This window comes from Channa argus, chromosome 8, assembly GCF_033026475.1.
Source record: "Channa argus isolate prfri chromosome 8, Channa argus male v1.0, whole genome shotgun sequence".
NCBI lineage: Eukaryota > Metazoa > Chordata > Actinopteri > Anabantiformes > Channidae > Channa > Channa argus.
Genome location: NC_090204.1, coordinates 11,433,056 through 11,451,203, shown reverse-complemented (window position 1 = coordinate 11,451,203; position 18,148 = coordinate 11,433,056). Strand labels below are relative to the sequence as shown.

The following is an 18,148-nucleotide window of genomic DNA, read 5'->3' as shown; positions in this document are numbered from 1 at the left end:
GATGAGATGCAGTAGAGTGATTTAATGGTTTTGTACACTGATTTTTAAATTTCCTGAATGACAGAAAAAAAGTCAGTCAGGTTACAGCAACTTGATTTTTTTTTCTGTCTGTTTATTACCATATGATCAAAAAATGTAGTGTTTCACAAGAAATGTCTGAAAATGATTAAACAAATATATAGAAAAGAGGATGACAGAAGAGAGATGGAGTAGGGGAAATCTTTATCTTGGGTTTAATCACAGATCACCCAAATCTGGTTGTATCCCAGCAATATGTCACTGACTAAGGGCTTACTGTTAAAAAATATATTGAAATGCAACAATATTGTAAGTTAAGATTTTTTCATGTTTACATTGGCCAACATTTTACTTGTTTGCAGAGAATATTGGTGTTAGAGTGCAGGCTTCTACTTCTACTGTACGTACAATGAGGACAAAATTTTGCATTATCTTATTTACATTTATTTTATGCCCAGATTCAATTTAATAACATTTAATTTGTTTTGTAAAAACCAATTCATGAAGAGTATGGGGTTTATTACCAGTTTCTTTTCCCTCTTGGTTAGTAGTTTGAGATTATAGGATCGACTTTGTGCTATCCACTTACCTCTTGGGATCTGTCGGGCTTTCCAAATGAAATAAAATTTGGTTTATATTTCACAAATTGTAAATTTGCTTCCCTAGATTTGTATCTGTCATTATAACCTAGAATCAAATAAAGATGAACTCCCCATAATGTGTACAACACCACCCTAGACTTACACTGTGGTCAATCAGAATGGCAACATTATGCATTGATTGCGGGCACTAACAACAGATCTGAACTACATAGTTTTGCAGGCAGGTTTTTCTGCCCTCCTCATCTAGGGAAATGGTTTATAAACTGAAGATGTTCTTTTTATATGTTGTAAAATTTTCATATTGGTCCATCTAAAACATCTTAATAGTCAACACAGCGTCTTCTGGATTGATGTCACATCACAAGTCCACATTAGAAATACCATTTGATTTAAGTCTTTAATGTCCCAGGAGACGTTCCCAAATTGAGGCTTGATCCTCTGTCTGTTGTTATCACTGTTTGAATGAGGTCCTCCATGATTTGTTCAGTCTGCCATGTGTTTTCTTAAAGCTCTCTAATGGGATGAGCAGCAATTTTCTGCAAACGGATTTATAAAGGAATCAAATGTTACAAAAAATGTAGAAAACATAATAAAAGATTTGCTGTGTTTGATAGGAATGCGTTATTAAGTGAAGGATTTCAGATAATCAGTGGTTAGTTCCATGCTGTTTGTCAGTGTTTGGTTTTGTAGTGTGGATGTAGGGATCTAAGGACAAAGCTTTTTTCCTGTCATCCATATGTTAACAGCTGAGCTGAGATGTTTTCCTCAGGTCTAATAGCTTCTAAGGTGTGTTTTCTACCAGTGCTTAGTGAAGAGCTAATCTGCTGAAGCAAACAATGAGCTATCAGCTAGTGCTTTCAGCTGTTACTAAAGAAAGACAAGACAGAGGCAGATATTTAGTGTAGTTTGTAAGTAGCAGGGAAGTTAGACATTGTTATTTGGATGCTACAGTCCAGAATTTTGCTTGTGGAGCAAAAAAAATCATGATGTATTTTTATGCCTTTCAGCTTTGTCTTTGATATTTGCTAAATATTTTCTTTATGACCCGTAGACATTAGCGAACACCTGTCTCTGATGATGTTTTGGCCACTTTGTTCATCACACTTCACTTTGCTGATCAGCACACTCATGTTGGGCTTTGAATCAGTTAATCCAAATGTACGTTTTTTCAAATATGGCATTCATTGCTACTTTTCTTTCTCTCCTAATCTTGCGATTTTAGGGTGGACTTTGTGTTATTTACTGTCCTCTTGAGATCTTTTCCAAAAACAGGATGTTTCTTAAAAAAAATGTTTCAGACTGCAGAATAATACTTTACATATTTTTACTCCAGCTCACAGTATTACATTTAATGATAACACAGTGAAATATTAACCTTTCTGATATTTTGAACTCATCAAAAAGTGAAGCCAAGTTTGCTGTCATGTCACAGGGACCAATTTATATTTCAATAAAATCTATGTATAATATTTTCACATTTTACACCTGATGTTCTCTTTTTACATACATGTTGGACATTAAACCATAATTAGAACTCTAATATTTAACATTTAATTGGTCAGTTGGTGAAGGCAGTTGTCCAGGGGACACAGGGTCAGTGGTTCAATCCCTGGTCCCAGCTATATGTCGAAGTGTCTGTGGACAAAACACTGAACCCCCAGCAACCCATTCCCATCCCCAGCTGTGCAGTACCAGTCCAAGCCTGTTAGAAATTAGGGGGGGTTTCATCAGGAAGGGCATCCAGTGTAAAAACTGTGCCTAATCAACATGCGGACAATGTTGGGCTGTTGCGTTCCTGAACTCACATGATAAGCTGAAAGGACAAAATAAATAAAAAATAAAAAAAAACATAGAAAGTACACTTTCCTTACTGGTGATGATGGCTTATACAACTTTTGAGGCTTTAATGCCTCCAGTCTGATCTTGGATCTGTATGCCTTTGCTTTTTTAATTTCTTCTGGTTTTCCTGGCTTATCAGGTGCTGCAACAAGAAAAAACCTTTGATGTACATATTGAGAATCAACTCTACACTTTCTCCTCACCTCTAATGAAATGAGAGCCACTGACAGTATTGCATTGAAAAACCAGCTGGGCAAGCAAACATCCGGTAACAGTTGAATGTGGATGTAAATGCCCTGAAATTGTTGCTGAAAATCAAAAGTTTCCTCTTAAATTAAATTTCATAGGTTTTAACAAAAATTACACGTCCCAGCACTTGGCGATATCGTACTTAGTGGCATTAAAGTGTTTTTAGGCCTCTCTCCAGAATGGGGAACACAAAGATATTCCAAACAGATAAGTCTAACACATTATTGTAATTTCACCAAATTATTTATTAGAGTCCGACTGGGTGTATTACAACCTGGCATTTATGTATAAGATTAACACATTAATGGGTTTCTAATAAATATGCCAGTGCTACACCTGGCAGTGTGAAGAGGAATGGTATAGATTGACCTAACAGGGCTAATCTTGGCCAGTTTTAAGTAGATTGTGATCACATCAGAAGAGCTGAGGTCAAGATCAACTTAGCAGTTCAATTCTCTGAGACAGTATTTTGGTAATTTTGGTTTTCACAAAACTGTCTGTCAAAAACTGCGTTTCAAAATCATTTGCTCAGAATATTAAAAGTAGTAGAACTTCAGTTGGTTAATTCTTTATAGTGTGGAAACATCTTAAACTCTAACTGTAAAGACAAAATATTGCTAGAGCAAAATGAATACACATTTTTCAAATGAAACCTATCGCATCACCATACAACAGCAGCAGATATGTTGGTGCAGACAGCTAATATATCAGTTAACCCAACAGTCAAGATGAATCTACACAAAACTTAATCTGCTTGGGAGCAGCAGTAATTCAATTACGAAAATAAGTTTAGGAGCAGCCGTCTGTCCCTTTATCAAAGTCTGATGTTGAAAGTGCTCGTTTGACAAGGTATTTACCAAAGATGTCTAATAATGGCTTTTTTGTCTGCACTTCCCTAAGTCAAACATGAATTAAATGTGCTACGTATTGAACCATTTCTTAAAACTGGCTAAAAAAAATTATCCCAAGCGACTTACAGTTCAAGTAGGAAGCAGACACAGACAGGAAGCAGAATTGCTTTCAAAATAAAACAGAGTTCAACATAACCATGAAAGTGGATCTAATGACTGCTCTCATATACACGTAAGTTGTTTTGGCCAAAGCTTGGATGTTAATCATTTAGTGGCTGAAATTTTACAAAATGTAATTATTAAACAAGACCTGAAAGTTAAACATTTATAAAAAAGTGGGTGTTTACCAGATAAAGAGACATTAGTTATGGCCAAATAACAATCAACATTAATACAGCAGCTAATTAGAGGCTTTATAGAGTTAGTTTATATCTAGTTTCACTTGCTAACAAACCAAGTGACCAACCCTCCTAAGGTGGAATTATGAAAAATTTGAAAATAAACCCAAATTTGTGATGTTCACACATTGGCCTTTGTATAAACCTCGTAGTCACACAGTGTGGAAGATAAAGAGCCTAAACTGAGCTTGTGATGTTGCTCAATATGATTATTACCGAGTGACATCAGATCTAAGTGCTGTTCACAATCATTTAATATTCTGTTATTATGTTTGTTTTCATTACTTTTTAACAGTTTTTACCAGTTCTACAGTTTTTGTTCTGCTGCACCTCCTGTGTGAATGTTTTGAACGGTAATAAAAGTTAACTTTAACGTAAGAAATGTGTGTGTATGTGTGTGCTTGTTACATGGCGGGACCCCAAAGTCAAAACTCTTTTTTTATTTTTCATTTGCACACTTGTGGGGACTTCAGTGTTGTGGTGCACATATATTGAGGAACTGAAATTTTTCAGAAGTTAGTTTTACAGTGGTGACATGCTTTATGTTAGGATAACACTCCAAATTGAGTGTAGGGCAATGGAATGTGTTTGTGTGTGTGTGTGTGCGAGTGTGTGTGTGCATGAACTGCAGAACCTCATGAATTCACCTTCCCTGTCACACCACCACCTTCTTCTTTCTGCCTCAACCTTCCTCTCTCTCTCTCTCTCTCCCTCTTCGTCTATCTCCACCCCCTCAGTAAGCTGACACTGCGCCTTTACACGTTAGCTGCTTTTACCTCTAATAGGATCAGGGGGACTTACATTGTCATCTGATAAATCTAAGCAGCTTGATAACTACACTGCTCCTTCTTAACCAATTCATGCTCAATTAGGATTAACATTGGAAGGACAGAAATGTATTTGCAATAAATGTATATGGCAATCAACAAGCATCTTTGACTCTCATTTGTCCAGATGCTCATTGGCAGTAAGAGTCATTTTGCAAGGAGTCTGGTGGTTGGAGTTTAGAAATAATGAGGAATAAAAGTTTTTTGTTCTGGTTTGAAATTTAGATGATTATCCTCAGTGACACTACATGAGTTCATAATAATTATCTAATTTGTGTTATTTATTTAACTTTCATGCATTTACACCATTGCTTTAGATAGTCCTGTGTTTAATAGATCGGAGCAGTGTGGCTTTTTGAATGATGGTTTAGGATGGTGGCTAAGAGGTGGAGCCCCAGCTCCTCCAGTCCACATGTACAAAACCGCCTCGCGCAAAAGGGCTTGAGGTCAAAGAGCACGGTTTAACTTTGCACTTGTCCAGTGTATCTATGCACATATTTATAAATAACAGTACAGTATTTTTGTTTTTATTTGTTGATCCTTCTTCATTGTTATAATGAAGTTATGGTTATATATCCTAATGTCTGCATATCCCACAAGCCTCAAGCTCCTGCATGAATAAGAAGTAGGCACTATATATCTGCTGACGATGACTTTCTAAATCCACACGCTCAGATTTTTTAAACTTCAAACTCAACTGTTGCTCTTTATAAGAGACTTATAAGACTCTTTACAACTTAACTTCATCAGATTTATACCTTTATACATAATTTTTCAAAAAAAAGTGAAACTCCCTAACATCTGAAACCTACTTAATCAATGAGATTCCTCCTCTATGTATTCTTTTCACATAGGATTGTAATACTAGGCCTAACTATCAGACCAAATTGCTATTTTTGTATTTGAAACACTTACAAAACTGGATATGTAGAGCCACTTACCTATTCTGAAACCATGGCTTAAGATGGCCTCACTTTTGGGGAGCTGTTTTCCATCTTTACTGTTACAGATGTTACTATGAAATGAAGAAGAGAGGTATTTTAACATTTTACACCTCTGTTTCATGTTTATGACACAGAGTCTACAAGAAGTGTTTCCGGGTAATTACTCCTGCTTTTGGCTTATGTGTTATGACCTATGTGTTTTATTTTTTTATTTTGGCATCCTATTACTTAGATTTATCTGTTGCTTAATAGCACCTAAATCATTCCCCATTATTGACACCGCCCTGTTAAATTGTTATTATCTAGCTATTACACCCCAATATCTTGTTACATTTGAAATATTACCCCACTGTTACCTTATTACTGTAAGGTATATTGCTACCTGTTTATCATCATCATCATCATCATCATCATCATTATTATTATTATTATCATTATTAGTGTTATTATTATTATTTTTGTTGATATTGTTATAAACGTATTTTTACTATAACTACTACCTTTTTGCTCTTGGTAGCCTCTGTTTCACATATTATATTCTCACAGTTAAAGACTATGTGTTTTTAAATCAATCTTTCTCTAACTTTAGACATGTTCGAGGGCACAGGAAATCTCTTTAGTGTCTTTAGAGTTGTGGCTGATTTCTGTGACACTAAGCCAAGGTCAACTTTGAACTCTGCTGCCTCTGCGGATTTAAAGCCACAAGCAGACATTTCTGTGCTTCGGTACACAAAGAAACAACATCCCAACAATCGGTGTGACAAACTAATTTAGTGATAATAATATGACCAGGTAGGACTTTGTTTTGTTCCTAGTCAGCATCAAACATAACAATGTTAAAGAACCTGTTCGTTATTAATAGTGTTATTTTTTCGTAAAAAGCAAGTCATATCAGCTTTACATGAATTCATTCTTATCACAATTAACATTAGAAACTTCACATTAGGCAAATTGTAGTTAAGACAAGATACAATTTATTGTAATAGAGGGAAAGAACATCATGCATATAAATACACAATTAACAGAGCAAGTAAACTTAATGAAATAGTATAGGTTTCCCTGTAAGTATGGTAATTCAACAAAGGTATTTATTACATTGTCCACTGCACCTGGAATTTATCTATATGTTGTTGTGTTTGGCATTTTGGGGGTTTGTTTACAAATAAGAAAGGGTAGCAACATGACATACATTACAACAATGATAATGTATGTAAATGTATTACAAAAACATTTTTCTCATTACACCAGCATATAAAATTGGACAGAGATTGAGAGACTTTTGTGGGAAACTAAAGACTATTTTACATAGTAATGTTAAGTAAAAACATGTAATAAACCAAATCAACAGCTTTTGTCTCCTGCATTAGTTTTTACTTTATTTATATATGTTATCCTAAAGTTTCCACAGCCGGAGGGCTGGGTGTGCTTTGTGAAAACTTTCTTTTGTCTTTAAAACAACAAATTTATAAAAGAAAGTCCTGTCCAGACTTCATTAGCTAGGGCCTCCTCCTGTGGGGGTGAATGGAAATGACATTAAAAACAATTATTTGAACAGCTGCCAATCACTCTTAAAGGGGAAGGATTCCAATTAATAACCCTCTCCTAATCCCCTTGTTTCACCTCCTACGCCCCCTCAGCTTTGTCCACCTCTCCTCCTCCAGCTCTCTCCTCTTACACTCTCCTCTCTGAGCCAGAGCGCATGGCGTCTAATCTCAGTTGTTGAATGTTCTTTGCACTGGTTTGCTTTATTCAAGTGTACTTTACTGGAGAGTTAATGTCAGGACAGTTTGTCCCACATAAAGAAATTCTTTAGAGAAATGCGAGATAAGCAAAGCTGGCTGAGTGACTGGACGCGGAGCATATAACAGATCCTTGCAGGGTGAAGTTGGAGGGTGAGCCGCTGAGAGGAACAGGTGGAGCATTGGCATCAGCAACTTCGACAGTTCAACATATTTACTTCCAAGAGGTAGGCTCTGCCACAGGCTGTCACACTGCTCACTGACACTGCAGCTTGTCAAAAAGTACCTAAAATGGAGATGTGATTGTGGTGTGATCAGTAGGTGAATCTGAACAAATGCTAGTACTTATAAATCTAATAAAGACATTTTATCATCTGCTGCTCCCTGCAGGAGTGTCAAATCTACGTCTGTGGAGTTGCGTTTTCATCTTACACAGCAAAACACAAATAATAGGTAAAAGAATAAGAAACCGTTTTGCTGCCAGAACAGTAAATTAACCTGCTTACCTTTTAACTTTATTTGGTATATGACACACATATATAATTGGTTTGATCAAACAAATGTACCAGTTTGGGCCAAAAAAAAGAGACTTATTGTTTCTAACACAAGAATTTAACACGTTTAAAACGGTAGATATCCCTCTTCTAGTATTTTAACTTAAATGATGTAGTTGTGACACCACTGAGACTGATTTGTTGCTAAAGTCTGAAAAACGTTAGAAAGCTGACATCAGTTGAATGACTTACTACCTCTTTACTAACACTAAGAGACTTTGAGATACAGACAATAACAATTTTAAATTTTGATTTCAAAATGTAATGTATATGAATATTAATGGATGTGTTTAATATTCACAACTTAACACTTTATAACTGCTAGTGCTGTTCATTCATTAAAAAGTGAAATGAGACATAACTTGTGTGCACATACTTTCATTCAGCACACTTTTCATTATGCACTGTGGCCTTCAGAGTCTGAGGGATAAACTCTCGACCCCCTCTATAGTGGATAATCTAGAGTCATCTAAGGCAACTGGGTGGCTTCTAACTTGCTACTGTACCTTTACTTAAACCTCTTTTCTTATGACCTCAGGCGTGGGTCCGTTACCAGACGCTCGAATGCATTTATCACTGGATACCATGAGCATGGTGGATGACAGCTGCCTCTCACCCAGCAACTTCCACGAAATGGGAAAAGGTGGGGGCATCGCTGCAGGGGGCCGCGTCCACAGCATTGATGTCATTTTAGGTTTCAGTAAAGACCAGGACCCCCTGCTCAGTCCTGCTGGGGCCTCCGTACCCCACAAAGTGGACATAGATGGTCTGACGGAGCCTGGAAAGCAGCACGAGCCTTCATCACACCCGTCCTACAGTGGGCACCTGTCTTCTCTGAGAAACAGCAGCACAGACCAGCAGGAGCAGTTCCATGGTGAGTCATCCTGGGGATGTAGGCCTCCACCCTGAAGTATCTTTATAGCAATATGTCATTTAAGAGCACTTGATTTCACCCCCAGATAGTAATTTTGCTCTGGATTCTGTGCTTGTGAGTTGCTGGTCAATATCCTTAGAGGTAAACCTTGGACTTTTTTGCCTCCTAACATTTGAACAGTCAATGATATTGATCACATGGCAGCACTGCTGGTCTTTAAAGGCTGGATTTATATAAGCTCTAGGTTTAATCTTTCACACATTTGATTTAGGTAGGACAGAACTGATATTGCTGCACTGAAGGTAAGATATCGATATCTCTGAGCAAACATCATAAAAGTTCAAACAACTTGAACACTGATGCGGAAGTTTTTGGCCACCAACACAGGTTGAAACCTAGTCCAAACTAAACCTTTTCAGGAACTGTAACCAATTCGTAGTATTAGTAGTAGTAGTACAAACTCATAATTTTGGTGATATGGATAACTGGGAAAAATAATGCAAAGCCAAAATAATCCACACATTTTTAAAACTTAAGGCTCCTTAAGAGCAGTTTCTGCTGAAATATCTGCTAAAACATAGTTCACTTTTTTATTTTATTTTAGGTTTTACAGTGAACAAAAATTCCACCTACCTAACAACCCACTGTCAAACAATCAAAGTAAGTGAGCAATTATTACAGGAAAAAAATACACACATACAAATAAATAATAATGAAAAAAACAAACTGGAGTCATTACAAAGTTTCCAAGTTCAGACACTTAGTCTGACTCAGCAGCCATATCTCTATATCTGATGTAAGTAAAATGTAGGTAGAGCATCCATATTATCCAAATAAAGCTGCTAAATGTTTATAAATGTATTGTATCTCCTTCTGAGACTGTGTGTGATTTTTTTCTAAGGGGATACAGCAGTTCATTTCCGAAAACCCCTGCCTATGAGAAGGTGGAAGTCAGTTTTTTTTATGTTACTGCCACACATTTTTGTGCTATCGATAATGCTATTTCTAAAAATGATCAAACACAGATCTGAAACAAATCATAAACAACTACTTAAAAAAATACAACTCACATTGACAAACCAAACAGTGGAGTGTATATTCAGTGCATTATGGCACATTCAGCATTATTATTATTTAGCACTTAGGTGTCAGGTTATGTCATGTAGTTGCTAAATGGCTTGTTATTTGGGTTATTGTTTGTTGGACTAAGGCAGCTAATAAATCTGAAATCCTAACCATTTTCTAATGTGGCCATTTTAACAGCATGTTATGTTTATGTGTTGGTGTAGCATTTTACATCAATATTAAACAAGCACGTTCAGAATCTGTTTGTTACATGTCTATGTAGAGCTCATGTAGAGCTTGTGTGGACTGAGATTGAGAAATAAATCACTGAACAAGATGGTGCAAGGGGTGTGTGTCCAAGCTCAATCCCATCCCCTTGTGGAATTCCCCTAATCTTCTCTTCTGTGCAGATTAGATTGTACAGTAGTTCATTCGGGTTGTATTGTTATCATTCTGTGTCCAAATCAAATTTATCACATTTAATCTGAAGCTATTTTCACATGGAGGATCTGGCAGGTGGTGTATCCCCACTAGAAAGATTATTATACAGTATGTTATTCAGATTCAGGCGATTAATTCAGGAGGACTCTATTTTGTCCTTGATTAACGTACATCAACACCAATGACATCACCCTTTTGTATGTAACTATCCTGTGAAGTCTGCTTAGTTCCCCCTGAATAAGCAACTTTACAGTCGGTGTCATTCGGCCTCCCTCTCTGTGCTGAGATGTTCTGCTAGCTGCTAAACAGTAGGCAGCCTTCAGACCAGCGGCTGTGATGGGCTGACAGACCAAGAGCTGGTCAATGAACCAGACTTGACCTCCGCCTTTGTCAGAGCCTGGCCTTTGTCATAGCTGCTTAATGAGAAGTGGATAAATGAACCTACAAAAACCTGCTTTGCATTTGCCTATGGTCTCATTTGTCAGTTGAAAGACCACGATGACCCCCTCCTTCATCTCCATCAACACATCCTATTAACAGAAACAAGCACACATTTACATTCATGAAGACATAAAAGGACAGCGTAGTTCATGTGTACGTGGTCAACCTACAGTGATCAAAAATGTTAACATTCACGTCTACAGTGAATGAGCATAAAGGCTTGTTCTTGACTTCAGAAAGTCAATTGAAATTTAAAAAATTAAGCGTAGCATGAAAGGGAATGATCGTAGTGATAAAGCTTAAATCTGCAGCCCGCCACCCCCCCAGCCCCAGCAGCTGACAGAGCTTCCTAACGAGTTTCAGCTCATTGTTCAACTTTCTTGCAGCCACTTAACTGTTTTTACTAACTGTCTTCTGCTCAGCTTGTTTTAAGGCTGTAGATGGCAGCTTTTGGATTTAAGTAAAGCTGAACACCCACTATACTCAGCACCAGACAGCAGACAGACACTTACAGCAACACTTACAGCAACTGGTGTATAATATAATAATTCAAATGAGCTATTACTTCTGGAGTATTATCTATGTAGTTACTGCTACGACGCTGTCATTGCTAATGTATCTGCTACTAATACTACTTCTCCACTTTGTGAGTCTGTCTTCAGAATTACATTCTGATTTTCATTTCAAATTACAAGCCCTTTGACTTACTCACAAGAAGAGATAAAATACCATAGACCTTCAAAATAAAAGCACTCATTACCAAGAAGATGTTACTAAGATGTTACAAAGTATGCCAGATTTTCAGAAAAAAAGTACCAGTGAGCAACAGGGTGCTGTGAAATGTACCTGAAAAGAAATACTGCTGAGTGACAATGTTATTACGATTTTGGTAAATGTGACAGATTTTCAAACTAAAAGCCATAGTGAGCAACTGGATGTTGATAGGATACTGTGAAATCACTGGATTTACAAAATGAAAGGATTTGAATTTAGTGATGAAAGCATCAGTAAATTGAAAACTCTCTAAAAGCTTTCTAGTCTTTCTTCTCTCATTTTTTGTTATCTTTCAATTTCTTCTTTGTTACTTTCTTTCTGTCGTGCTGTTCTGCTTCTAAACAAGTGTTTTTCTAGCTTCAAATACACAAACATGTCAGCACTTGGCAACTTCTGAGCAAACAGAGTTGTTTTGGCAGGGTTTCATTTCTCCCACAAAATTTCCAAGAGAATTGCCTTTAATAGTTAAATTATGCGCTGGTAAAACTTATTCTAGTCTAGCCAACAGTACAGTTTAAGACTTTGTTCGGATCTCTGTCAAAATGTCTGCTTTTTAATTTTTTGAGAGTGGATGGGCAGGGGAAGCAATATAAAAATATACTACTGAAGATTAAGAACAAGCTGAACCTTATGGATTATGAGTAGGGAAAGCAATAAAAATGTTTTGAGTCATTAAACAGTAACTTAGTAGCTGAGGCTGTCAAATGTTCATAGAGCTGTGGACATTTTCATTTATTGGATGCATTTTATGAATGTGAAATGCTATATATACAGTTGTGTATATAATGCTTTAATTATAAATGTACTGTTACATACTGTGTGTGATGCAGTGGAAAGAGTGATGTGATTTATAGCTCAGCTTGAAAAAAAAAGGAAACACTTTTGTTTCTTTTTAAAGACAGTTTAACTTTGGAGAAGATAAACACTGGAAACAACTTTGCTAAATCCGATTAGGAATGTTTTTGAGCTTCATTGAAGTTCAGGGGATTGCTTGCTTCACTGACCTACAGTAGCCTATTGTTGCAGGTGTCAAATTAATGTCTGCTCTACCGGAAAGTGAATCCACATTCTTTATATCAGCTAATCATTCTGATTTCCCTTTCTTCTACATTTTAACAATATATTCAGACTGCATCAACACTTACTGTGTAGTTGGTTGAATTTGCACAAATAAACAATTTTTCATACTCTCTACTGTTGGTGTTTTTGCTGAACAGACACTGGCTTATACACAAACAAGTGTGATGAGGACCTGAGCGAGCTGAGGAAGAGTGTAGACAGTGATGAAAGCAAATCTCCAGAGCCATGTAAAGACGTTCAGCCCAAGAAGAAACACAGACGCAACCGCACCACCTTCACCACCTACCAGCTGCATGAGCTGGAGCGTGCCTTTGAGAAGTCCCACTACCCAGATGTATACAGCCGAGAGGAGCTGGCCATGAAGGTGAACCTCCCTGAAGTCAGAGTTCAGGTAAGAAGAGCTAACACTTCAGAGTTTGTCAGACATGGCCTGTGACATATAGCATGTAGCCTTAAGTGAGTGGTCTTATTACTAAAGCTCAAGAAATGTAGTCAGTTTACCCACAACAATTACAATCAGTTTAGGATTACAGCAATAAATTTAGTTTTTGTTGTCATGTTATGTTAAAACTCAAAAAGGTATTCATCTTTCCTTCTCACTCAGAGCACCTGCTGGCAGTTAGCCTCAAGAGTTAAATTGGTGTGTCTCCAAATCATGACGTGCACTAAGGGACAGAAGAACGACACTAAGCCCTGAGCTTGTCAGTATTTAGGTGAAGATAATGAGCTAAATAGTTGCTCAACTACGATGTGTTTTTCAGTCATGTAGCATTGCAATAAACCAGAACAAAATGACAAGGCTTAAAACTGGACACATCTTAAAGTGTGGAAAGAAGCAGCTGAAGCTGACAATAGGAGGCTGGTTGGTAACTTAAAGCAGAACAACAATATTATCAGAGAATATGACCAAAAATTATGTTATAGCAATGGTCAGAGTTTTTGTCCGTACATAATGAACATTCTCATCTCCTCATAGTCTCCTAAATATGGTGATGTACATGTACTGTAACAACTACCTGTAGTATAAGAATCTCATTTCAGTCTAAAAACATTGGTTTCAATAGTGATTCTCTGAGAATGTTTCATTGAGATGCTGATCATGTCAGAGAAACAGCACTGATGTAAAGAGGGACTCCTGAGCCCAAACAACAAATTTATTTATGGTCAATCAGATCTTTAGATCTTCGACACATACTGAAGCTTCAGACCAGACTGTTAAAAACATACTGTGATGTAATATTGATAATGTATTTTCTTTGTATCTTTCCTTCTTTTGCCCTTATAGTTTGATTATAACATGATGTTGTTCTCCAGGTCTGGTTTCAGAACCGCAGAGCAAAATGGCGTCGGCAGGAGAAAATGGATGCCAGCACCATGAAACTCCACGACTCGCCGATGCTTTCGTTTAACCGCCAGGCACCGGTTCACACCAGCATGGGTCCAATGACCAATTCCCTCCCCTTGGACCCGTGGCTGACCTCACCCCTGTCCAGTGCCACACCAATCCACAGCATTCCTGGTTTCATGGGCCCAGCTCAAGGCCTACAGCCAACCTACCACAGCCATAGCTTCCTCAACTCCTCTCCACATCCTCCTCATCCTCATTCTCATCCTCACTCTCATTCTCATCCATCCATGGGTCAAGGGATCCAGAATATGGCTCCTCCTCCTTACCAGTGTCCAGCACAATATTCTGATAAATACCCTCTGGAGGACATGGACCAGCGCAGCTCTAGTATTGCCGCACTGAGAATGAAAGCCAAGGAACACATCCAATCTATGGACAAGACCTGGCAACCCATGTGACTAACAAACATGGTGGTCCATGTGAGTGATGTTGGGAAAGGGAGATGTTGAACTTGTTTCTTCTTGAAAATTTTCTTTCTTATTGCAAAAGGCTGCGATGAGCATAGGAAATGGATTTTGAACTGTGAAAACTGAGGATTATAGGACTTTTATTTTGGACTTTGTTTTTATTTTACCTGTTTTTCTCATCTTAAGGACATGAAGCAGACAAGTGACCATTCTTGATAAGTTGCTCATGTTAACTATAAACTTCCAGACATCTGTTCCCCCTCCAGTTTTTAGGTGTTTAGCATCACCTTGGGTGCTGTAAATGCAAATGTGACACATTTCTCTAATCACTACTTACAGCCCAGGAGCTGCTGCTCACAAAACTCTTTATTTATTAACCACGTTTTGTACAGTATCTTCTCTGGCATGCTTCTATATAATTAGATGAATCTGCATGGTTTCAGAAACACCATATCTTCTGATCCTGGCAGGTCAGCCACAAACAAGCTCTGAACATGGAAAAACAATTATTTTCTGTCTACTAAAACAAATCACTGTTTTTGTTTATTTTTATGACCATCCACTAACTAACTAACATAGAAATCATTGTTGTTATTATTATTGTTCTCATCTTGTTTTTCCATTATTTGTTCTCCATTTTTATCAGTAAGTTTGTGTTTTAAATAATTAATAAAAATGTTGGTGTCAAATTTAGGTCAAATCATGGGTTAGATGATAAGAGCCTCAGAGAATTTTTTGAATTAAAGTCCAGTCTCAGTTTAATGTCAGAGCAGCTTTGACTGTAAATGCACATACATCTCACTGATTGATTTCCTATTTACACAGCTGTGTAACTGGTTTTCAGTTCATCTCTTATTTATAGTTTACGTTTTTGCTGCTTACTGGAAGCCTCCTTTAGAAATTTGAGCCTGTAGCTAACACATAGTCTTTTATAAATGAAGAAAAGTGGTTGGACTGTTGAGGTGTCAGGATTTTCAGTTTACGGGGAAGAACAGCCTCTTAATCACAAAGTGTAAAACAGAAACTTGTCTGGTGGTAGTTTATTAAATAGAGTCTGAGATATGATGGCACTTTCTAAATGGACCGGTTAAGAATATACCAAATATGATGCTGCACAATCCCAATCTTTTCTGATATGTGCTGAGATGCTTTAAAGAAGGAAGGAAGGGAGGATGTGAGGAACTGAAATAAAAAATAAGGAATAGTGAGCAGAGTAATCCTCCTTTTGCTTGAGTGGCTGTTGGAGTAGAAAACCTGTTGGCAGCTCAGTGTTGGGTGGCTGCGGGTACGTGCAGGGCAGCAGAAAGAGCCCTGTGTGATGCATCACCCCATATAGTTTACTCTTTGTTTGGCCCAATTGATCCAAGTGTATGCTCTTTGTCTGAAGCTGAAGGGGGGGAAACGGTCTCAGGCTGCTCTAAATAAGTAAGTAACATTTTGCCATGGAAAGTTTTGTTTCTCAATCAAAGGAGAAGAAACACGGATCATAGCTGGTATTGTCACTAGTGACACAATGTTGGTTGTTTATCATCTGTTTCACAGTTAAGCTCTAATTGTCTTAAAGGTAGGGAAGATCAAATCTAACCACAATATTTCTTATATGGACAGTAGAGCTAAATAGATTAGTATATGATATTTGGATATTTTAGCATAAACAAGTAGCATGTAATAAAAAAGAATATGGTATTTTTTTCTTGTTTATAAAGTAAGTGGGATAAAATTATGTCGAAGTGCAATTTCCAAATCCTTTTTACTTTCCATACTTCTCTAAAAACTTAGGCTAATTTCCTCACAACTGCCCATATTGTGGTTGTGATATATTTTACTTTAATATAACATAATGATGCTGTTGTAATTATAGGTGCAACAGCATCAAAAACAAAAAAGTCCATTATTATACTGCTTAGAGAGGGAAAATGCAGTGTAATGTCTGCTACTCCTATGTCGTCTCCATTTTATTCATGTTAGTTATGTCTAGACTCCTTGATAGACAATCCCAGGACCTAGCACCATAAAGGAAATGAGGATTACCTTGCATAAAGAGCTGCTTAGGATGCTACATAAATGTGATTTTGGACCAAGAATAAGCCAAAGGTTAGATAATGGACAAAACTGCACTAGATGTTTTTGTTTTTTATGTCAATTCGAACAGAATATTATTTCCTGTATGGCTGATTTGTTTCTTAAATGTTGTAGTTATTGTATACAGTACCTGTTGTAGTGATATCATTGTTTTCTTCATTTTTTATTTTGACTGAATAATGTATGTTCATGTTCTGCAAAGAATGAAGATCCACTGTAAATAAATATAGTTTGATAGAAAATGTATTTCCACCTTTTCACTGCAGTGCTTTCATTCATTTTGACCTGTGCGTTCATTCCCACAGAGTCCTTGGGTTGGCAGAATGAAGATTACTGCAGTTTAATCGTTATCATCTGACATACATGAGGGGAGACATTTTTCTTTCCTTTTCGCTAACACTTGTGCTCTGTGACTCTGTCATAAAAGTGCTCTTACTCTCTTTGTTACCCCTCCCAATCATCTCTGCTGTTCCATTGTTTGGTGGCAGGGTGCCAGCCTGTTAGGAAGATGAGAATCCAATCAATCAGGGCTTCCCAGGGGGGCCTCTGACCACAGGGCCCAACTCCTTAATTGCCTCCAAGCCAGCACACAGCCTCAGCCACTGTAACACATGTTTAGAGAGGGACCTGTGCTGCCATGCTAGCTGTCCTCCTCAGTGTGTGAGTCACTTTACTGGACAGATGGAGGCCTGGACAGACCTCACTTTAAAAGCCATATGTTTAGATCAGTAGAAGTAACACTGAAGGTTTTTTAACATCTCCTAAAGTTATATCATACTAACTTAGGAGTTGATGTTTACCCTCAGTTTTACATTCGTGTCACAGAGCTAACCATCCAATTTTCTCAAAAAGAAATATCCTCCAATATTTGATTGCTTAGCTCTTAGAATTAAATATAGTTACAGACTGGGGTTAGTATAGCAGGTAAGAATCATGTAACTAAATATTTCAAAGGAAAAAAGTGCATGTGCATTATTTTTTCATGGAGTCATGTCTCAATGGTATTGTTGAATAACTCAACAAACCTTATACTGTGTGAAGGAAAAATGCATTAGACAAGAAACCATGAAATGAGACAGAGAATGTGAGGAAGTCAGAGTGGGAGAAATAAAAAAGAGAGACATTAAGAAAGAGATTAAGACAGAGAAAAGAAAAGTGTGGGAGTGCGTGAGATGAAGTGAGGGAGAGTAAGAGTGAAGAGAGAGAGAGAGAGAGAGGGTGAGATGGCTGGTCATCAGAGTTAATGATGTAGAAAATCCCCCAATTAGAGCGTTTCCCTGTGTTGCAGGATGAGTTCAGAGCGGGCTTCACTGACAGCACAAGGATTAATACCCGGGCCAGGCTGAACTGAGCTGAGCCTGAACAGACGCTTACAGAACTAACTGCTGGACTGCTTGGCACTGCTCAGCTGAGGCCGAGTCAGGGTTATAGCCACAGCCAGGGGCCAGGGTAGGCATGCGTTGAGCTAGAGTGAGTGGCACAAATGAAAAGCATGGGAAAAGGAGCAGCAGATCAACATGAAAAACAGATCTGGGGAGAGTTTGTCTCCTGCACA

General features: G+C 37.6%; 1 protein-coding gene across 2 annotated transcripts; it reads left to right on the top strand.

Annotated features, from left to right (window-relative positions):
* The first annotated feature begins 76 nt into the window (after positions 1–76).
* On the top strand, positions 77–16,729 carry rx1 (retinal homeobox gene 1). 2 transcript variants are annotated; one of them, XM_067512196.1, is made up of 4 exons: positions 77–7,694; positions 8,560–8,895; positions 12,834–13,087; positions 14,011–16,729. In XM_067512196.1, the coding sequence occupies exons 2-4, from the start codon at positions 8,586–8,588 to the stop codon at positions 14,500–14,502; spliced, it is 1,056 nt and encodes a 351-aa protein (XP_067368297.1). In that variant the 5' UTR covers positions 77–7,694; positions 8,560–8,585; the 3' UTR covers positions 14,503–16,729. The 2 variants fall into 2 exon arrangements, with proteins under 2 accessions (XP_067368297.1, XP_067368296.1); XM_067512195.1 differs by having other exon boundaries at positions 77–8,895.
* Positions 16,730–18,148: the final 1,419 nt, after the last annotated feature.

Bases quoted from the DNA above. Each gene is read 5' to 3' on its own strand.
- rx1 (XM_067512195.1), top strand. From the start codon at position 8,550: ATGACCTCAGGCGTGGGTCCGTTACCAGACGCTCGAATGCATTTATCA. The intron at 8,896-12,833 runs GTGAGTCATCCT...TTTGCTGAACAG, and splicing joins CCAGCAGGAGCAGTTCCATG to ACACTGGCTTATACACAAAC. The intron at 13,088-14,010 runs GTAAGAAGAGCT...GTTGTTCTCCAG, and splicing joins TCCCTGAAGTCAGAGTTCAG to GTCTGGTTTCAGAACCGCAG.